Source organism: Stegastes partitus, unplaced genomic scaffold (genome assembly GCF_000690725.1).
Source record: "Stegastes partitus isolate 25-593 unplaced genomic scaffold, Stegastes_partitus-1.0.2 Scaffold1826, whole genome shotgun sequence".
NCBI classification, from domain to species: Eukaryota; Metazoa; Chordata; class Actinopteri; family Pomacentridae; genus Stegastes; species Stegastes partitus.
In genome coordinates this window covers 61,683-69,126 of record NW_007579557.1, presented here as the reverse complement: position 1 = coordinate 69,126, position 7,444 = coordinate 61,683, and the positions used below count along the sequence as shown (strand labels likewise).

Sequence of the window (7,444 nt, the reverse complement as noted above, 5' to 3'; positions counted from 1 at the left end):
CTAAGAGTAGGAGATGTGGGAGCCGTTGGAGATGTGCGAAGTGACTGAGGTGCTCCGGCTCAGGACGCCGTCGCTGCCCCCGGCGCCTCCGGGCCCCCCGCCGGACGCCGTCCTCCTCAGGGGCTGGGGGCTGTTCCTCAGGGCCATCAGGCTGGGGGCGCCGCGCACGCCCAGCCCGCCGCCTCCGTATATCCCCCCCTGCGAGGAGGAGGACGAAGAGGAAGAGGAGGACGGGCCTGAGATGGAGGGAGGAGCGGGCGGTGGGGGAGGTAGCATGGCCAGGGACTGGGAGGAGGAGCGCGAGGGCAGGTGATGGGAGAAGGGCAGGGGGTGTGGGTGGGCCAGGTCGCCGCCGGAGCCTCGCACTCCGGCCCACTCCCGCTCCCTCTCCTTCTCCCGCTCCCTATCTCGATCCCTCTCCCGCTCGCGGTAGAGCTGCGGGGTGCTCTGGTGGTGGTAGTGCTGGGGCAGGTGGTGGCGCTGGTGGTGGGAGGAGGACGAGGAGGACGAGGAGGAAGAGGAGGCAGAGGAGCGGGATGAGTGGTGCACCTCCCTGCCGTCCCGCCCAAGCCCCAGGGCCATGCTCAGGCCGTGGGAAGACGAGGAGGACTCGCTCCGGCGGTCACCTCCTCCGCTGCTGATGCCACTGCTGCTGCTGCTGTTGTGGCTGCGGCGGGGCAGCTGCTGCGAGGGCACATTCTGCGGGTGGATGCCGTGGCTCCAGTGGCCAGCAGAGCGGGAGCTGGAGGGTGGAGCGTTGGAGTAGCCCTGCTTGGGGTAGGCCTCGCTGGGGATGCCCGTCAGCGCCATGTTGCTGAAGCCCAGACGCAGGCTCTCTGAATCGAAGGTCTCGATCTCGCTGGCCTGGCGCTCCAGGAGGGTGCGGATACGTTCTGAACGCTCGTTCTGCAAGGACAACATCTCCTCCTCGATCTGGGAAAAGAGCATTAAAACTCATTTACATTCATCTTTAAATAGTGGTAAATGGACTGCACTTATATAGCGCTGTTCTACCGTAGCCTTTCGACCTTTACAATGTTTTCTCATTCACATACGCATTCATACACCAATGGTGACAGAGCTGCCATTCAAGGTGCTGCCTGCTGTTGGGAGCAACTTTGGGTTCAGTGTCTTGCCCAAGGACACTTCGACTGTGGAGCGGTGGGGGGATCGAACCGCCAACCTTAGGATCAGAGGACAACCACTCCACCACCTGAGCCACAACTGGTGGTACTTCGAAACAGTTTCAGTCTCATCCGGTGGCACAGGTGGCAGAAGTTGCCTCATGTACCTTACTCATCCAACCTGCACCGGCCTCACCACAAAATGTCCCTTGAGAAAGATTGTTCTTGCTTTATATGTCAACATAGTCTCCTTAAAATTCAACACACTTGGTCCATCGACGTTTGAGCTTCACTATCCCTTCGCGGAAGAAGGTAACATCTTGAGCCTCCAGATTCTCCTCAACAGCATGCATGACCTCATCATCACTTTGTAAATGCCAACAAGTCTGATTTCAGTTTGGACAACAGAAGACAGATGGTGCAGGTCGGATGAGTAAGGTACATGGCATACACATTTGGCTGCTTCTGCCACCTGAGCTGTGTGGACGGACACATTGTGCCAGAGCAACAGCACTCAAGCTGAAGGCTTTCCTCTCCTTATAAAGAAATGATGACAAACATTTGAGTTTTGTGGACAATGATTAAAGGCTTTATAGGATACAGTTATGCCCCAAAATGGGAGTTAAGCGCCTTGTTTCCAGTGAGGCCGAAAACTTTTTGAAGTACCCTTGTACAAGGGGGAAGTTCCAGGACTGGTGTCACAAAAGATTACAGACTACAAACTATGAGTTTTCCTCTTCAGACCATCAACCAGCACGTCTACAAAGAGATCCTGTGGTGTTTGTTTTGTTCAGAAGAGGTGAGAGTTGAGTTGTGGCAGGACAAGTCGTGGCTGCTTCACCATGACAACATTCCTGCTCACAACGCCCTGAGCATCCCACAGTTCCTGGCTGAGAAGAACATCGCCGTGCTGGAGCAACCTCACCTGGCTCCGTGGGATTGTTTCCTCTTCCCCAAGCTTGAGGGGTCATCAAAGGGACTCGTTTTCAAGACGTGGACAACATCAAGATCAAGGAGCTGTGGAGGATCCTGGAAGAATCTTTCCAGGAGTGCATGGCGGCGTGGCAGAGAAGGCTGGGAAAGTGTGTTAGACTCCAGGGGGATTAGTTCTAAGGGGAAATCTTGAGATTGTAGATTGTAGTTTGGATTTGAAATATAACTTTTGTGACACCAGTCCTGGAACTTTTCTGACACACCTTGCAAATTTGAAATTTGAATATATTTTGGAATGGACCGTTCTTCACCTTGGAAACAGCAGGTAATAGTTTTACCACAAAGTCAGCTCAGTGGCAGATTTGGAGCTTTCAACCAGCCACATGCTCATCTTCAGCATGAGCTGTCGTGGAAATGTTCACATTTCTTTCTGAGGGATAAAGTGCGATATGACTGAATTCTCCACAACATCTCGCCAGTGGATCTTTGGGGGGAGATTGTTCACTGCTATATTTAAGGCAGTGAATGAACTTTCAGTAGTGGTTTTATTTAGCTAACATGGACAAGAAGTCTGTAAGGGGGTACAGGAATAAATATTGAAGAACATCTAAGCTGACGTTGTGGTGAGCCTGCTGCAGCGGGCCACTGTGAGTCAGTGAAGCTGCTGCTGTCTGGGGTATACTAGAATACGCTTACATGCTTTAAGGTTTTAAAAAGACATTTTGTTTTCTTGTTACGTAAATTGCAGCACCTTTTCTAACCCTCTGATAGAAACATTTGGTTTTAGCTCCTGTCTTTTTAAGACATGCATGGGAAAAGCTCATTGATTAGTCAGCTGGTCGACAAACTCGAGCTAACGCTGGCTACATATGCAGATCTGCCTTACAGAGATGGGCCTCATGAGGAATTCTATTGCAGAAAATTGTGCATGGTGGTTAGACGCAGGAGATGAAAAGTTTTTTGATCATGATTGAACTGTGCCATGAATTGCACATGTGATATCTGTTGCAGTTTGTCGCAAAACTGTTTAAGACTGTATATATATGTAAATGTATATGTAAAGAGAAAGACTCCACATCCAAACGTTGTCCAGTCACACTGTCATAACCTAGACGAGCCATCCAGAGCTGCTGGAGATCCAGATAAACCTTGTAGAACCATTCCTGCATGCCAACTCTTATGGAGCTCGCCTTTGAAATCACTGCAGCTCTCAACGGGTCCAACTCTACGTAACTTTCACCTCTTTTAATAGTTTTTCAAAGTTGACCAATATGTGGTCACTGAAGAGGGAAGTTGTTCAAGATGAGAGGCGCAGTTCAGTGAGCGAATACTAAATGCTTCTATATTATGTTAACAACAACCTGCAGCTTTTCTTGACTTGCAAAACGGTCTTTTAAACTGACCAACATCATCGTGTCATTCATGGCCCGGCTGACCACTGTGCATATGTTCACAGGTCCCCAGAGGTGCAGGACTACACTTCTCTATAATAGTGGGCTACAAGGAAGCTGCTCATTCTTTGTTTGAGGGTCAAACTTGTCGAGAGGCAGGCGTTATGCAAATGATGCTACACGGTGGCAGAGATGAGTAACAGAAGAAACTTCAAACAAGGCGGTTCAGGCCAGTAAGGAGCAGTGCTTTCTGTGGGCGAGTATAACTGCCTTCAATGTGGACTTTGTAAGTTTGCAGACCTTTTATATGCACAAAAAAATCTATGACAGCACATGACAGGGAAAAACCCCAAAAACCTAACATGGGCTCTTTTAGTCAACTATAGAAGGCTCAACATCCAGTGGAGACAGAGAGCTAAAAGGGTTTTATGAAAACTCACAGAAGCTGTATTTAGCATCAGCAGTCCACTGTCTGAAGTTAAACGATATCCAGTTTGTGATCTTCTCTGTTCGGCTCTAATGAATTCCTAAAACTCAGCACATTCCTGCGCTACATTCTAAGGAGCTTTGCTTTCATAGAAGTGAGTGCCAAAGGACTCTAACCCTCTGCTCCAGCAGCGCCCGGCGGATGGACACCCTCTGCTCCAGGTCCTTGACCTCCCTCTCGTGCTGAGTGTCGGTGTGGATCTTGATCTTGCTCTGGTAGGCGTTGAGCAGCTCCAGCTCCTGCTGCAGCTGCATCCGCAGCACCTTGTACTCGGCTTCCTGGGTCTCATCCAATCGCAGCTAAGGGGCAAAAATAGAAGAGGGAGCGTGAGATGAAAAAGGGATTTTGCATGACTGTAGTAATTTCTGCTTTTGTGTGGACAAGGTTAGAAGAGGAAAGGTTTGGAAAGTGTGACAAAGAGAAGAGGGGAGATGCACGAGAGAGCAGAGGAGAAGATGGAGAGTTGGTGTAGACTGGTTGGAGAGCAGTGTTTGTTTGATCAGTGTGTGCCTGCATGTGCAGTCTGCTGAAGTCAACATATGTTTACAGTTTATGTGAGACATTGTCAAACTAAATCCAATTGATTTTAAGCTTTAGAGAACATTTCACTGATCATCTAAATCCAGCCATCATTAGAGACTTTGTTGATGTAATAATTGTAGAAATGATCTAAATTAATCAATATAGTCCCACAAAATGTTGCACAGCAGTGGAATGACTTTGACCTGTGTTAAGCCTTAATTATTATTTTTTTAAAAACATTTAAATATATAAAAATATATATGTATTTTCTAAAGACCTCAGGATTGGGTTTAATCAGAGTGTGGGAAACGTTCCCAAACAGACTTTAACCACAGCGTGAGGAGATGTTGCGCGCAAACAAGGGCAGCAGGGATTTGGCTTACTGGGCTTACATGGCACACTGCCATGTGAGGTAATTGAAGTAGCACAGGGGGTTATGTCATTGAAGAGACATTTTTTGCTCCGTCCCATCCTCTTCCTACGAGGTTTCATTCATTTAAAAGCCGGGGATTTGTGTGTGTGTCAGCGCCACACTGAGCGGCTGCTGGATGGCTGAGGGGAGCTTTGAAGGGGCCAAATGAAAGTTAGTGTGGAGGAGGATGAGTCTCATGCTGGACTATCACATGTAAAGGTTGTCAATATTGGCTCTGAACGGGATTCTTCACTTGGAAAAAAACAACATTCTGCCTTCTGACATCTCAACTCAACCTTGATTTCAAACTTCTTACCGCTGTTGACTTCAGACTTCAGCCTCAAGTTAAACAAGTTGAGTTGAGCTGAACACGAGTTCTATTAAAGGTGTGTGATATATTCAGCTTTACCATAACTTCAGCTGTGACGCAGGATGTTTGATCCTGACTTATTCCAAACACCTTCTTTAAAAGAAAAAGATGTTGCAGTGTAGATACGATCTCTACTTACTGTAGCTGTGACATTTAAGTACTGTACTCTTTGATTTAGTTTATTATACCCAGTACATTTTCGTGCACAATTTTATTTTAAAGCTTTTATAAAATATAAAATATAAATAAACTAATTAATGATGCTATATTAATATAGATTAAGCTATCAAGTAATCAGTGAATCAGTAATTACAATCTAATTATATGTATATGTTTAATGTTCTGTATAATGGACATTTTTATTTTGGGTATTTTAGGTACACTTTTGTACTTAAGTAACTTTTAATGCATGACTTTTAATTGTAATAGAGTATTTTTGTGCTGTGGTAGTACTACTACTTTAACTTGTGTTAAGTACATTACATTATAAAAACATTGCACAAGGCAACCACATGAGAAAATACACATTTATGGGCTCCTGAGAGCAACAGTTTTGAACTAATTAGATGAACTGAACGATTAATTATTTAGTTTATTGACAGAGAATTAATAGCAAACAATTTAGTCATGGATTCATCTATTATCAGCGTTTTTTTGTGGCAGTAAACGCAACATTGATTTGGTTCTCTCTGCTGGTCTGACATAAAAAAAAAAAAAATTTAAATATGTGAATGTGTTTTACACACTGAGCGATCAAGTGATATTGAAGATAAATGTCTGTTGCAGCTCACATTACAGTTTGCATTTGGTGGAATAATAACACCACACATGAGGTTTTTTTGTTGTTGTCTGGTAAGGACAAATAAAACACATTTTATAACAAACCAGCTGAATATCTAAAACTAGATTCTAACATGGACGCCTTCTACAAGACCATCTTCACAAAAAATAATTCAATTTAATTCAATTTTCAGAAAAAAAAATAGTTCCTGGGGGGCTGCTGTGCATTTTGGGCATCAAAGTATTAAATATATGACATTAAATATGAATTTGAGACAGGGAATATTTTTCTTCTTCCTTCTGCAAAAAGGAAAAAACACACAACATCCCACAATAGCATCTGTTCAGTTTGTAACATGAAGAGGATTTCACTTCAAACCTTTGTAAATCTTATATATATATATATAATAGCTACATGAGAGCGGTGCTGTTCTCTACTGATTGTACACATCCTTCTGGTTACAGAACATAGAGGGTGCAACTGCAAACATGTAAAAAGTTGTATGAAGCCATGCGAAGGCCATGGACACATAAATATGCAAACATACAGATAAAACTGACTGTATGTGCTGCTGTTCTGTGGCTTCACATCGGTGTTCTGACTCCTGAATGTATGGCTTTCTTTACAACATTTATCCTCTAAACCTCTAGTTGTCCTTAAGCGTGTCAAATTCCATCAGAGCTGTCATCGAGCTGTCTTCTCTAGAGGCTAGAAAGTGATAAATTCTCCCATAAATTCAGGGGGAAGGGGTGCTTTGGAAGAGGAACTGCACAGAACAGGATGGATCATTAGCTGTAAAACTGGGAAGTGTGAGTTTAGGTAGTGGGTAGACACTGGAGGACCAGGAGGAGGCTGGTTGGAAGGCAGACAGCAGGCAGGCGGGTGGGTGGGCAGGAAGACCCCCGAGCCAGGCAGGACAGCAGTGGTGGTGGTGTGGTGCGAGTGTGAAGGGAACGACGTCTCCTTGCCTTACTCACAGCCTGTGTGGACAGCATGTCATTGATGGAGTGGTCATACTGCTCGGCCAGGATGGCCAGCTTACGGGTCTGCTCATCCTTCAGCCGCTTCAGCACGGCCTTGTGGTCCGACTTGGGCGTGTTCTCCAGCAGGTGGTTGCGCAGCGCCTTGTACTGGCGGGTTTGGATCTTGCAGGTGTCCTGGAACTGACGCTTAATCTGAAGCTCTTTGGACTGGAGGAGAGAGGAGAGAGACGGAAGCAGCTGGGCTCAAGTGCTCCAGTGGTTTCATACACAACAACACTGTGATGGATGGATGTGCCGAATGAAGGAAATAAAAATGTGGCTTTTCACATGATGTTAAAGAAAATGTACAACCTGTAAATACCTGCTGAATGCTTCGTAACATCACGGCCAGACTGAAGAAGAAAATCAAAAGCCTTAAAAGCCCTGATAACACCTTTACAA

General features: G+C 45.7%; 1 protein-coding gene across 1 annotated transcript in view; it reads right to left on the bottom strand.

Moving 5' to 3' along the window:
- Window positions 1-7,444, bottom strand: part of taok2b (TAO kinase 2b) — a 29,921-nt gene continuing 22,477 nt past the window's right edge. The window contains 3 exon segments of the mRNA XM_008302518.1: window positions 1-933; window positions 4,052-4,234; window positions 6,998-7,210. Of these exon segments, the coding sequence (XP_008300740.1) occupies window positions 1-933; window positions 4,052-4,234; window positions 6,998-7,210 (1,329 nt within the window).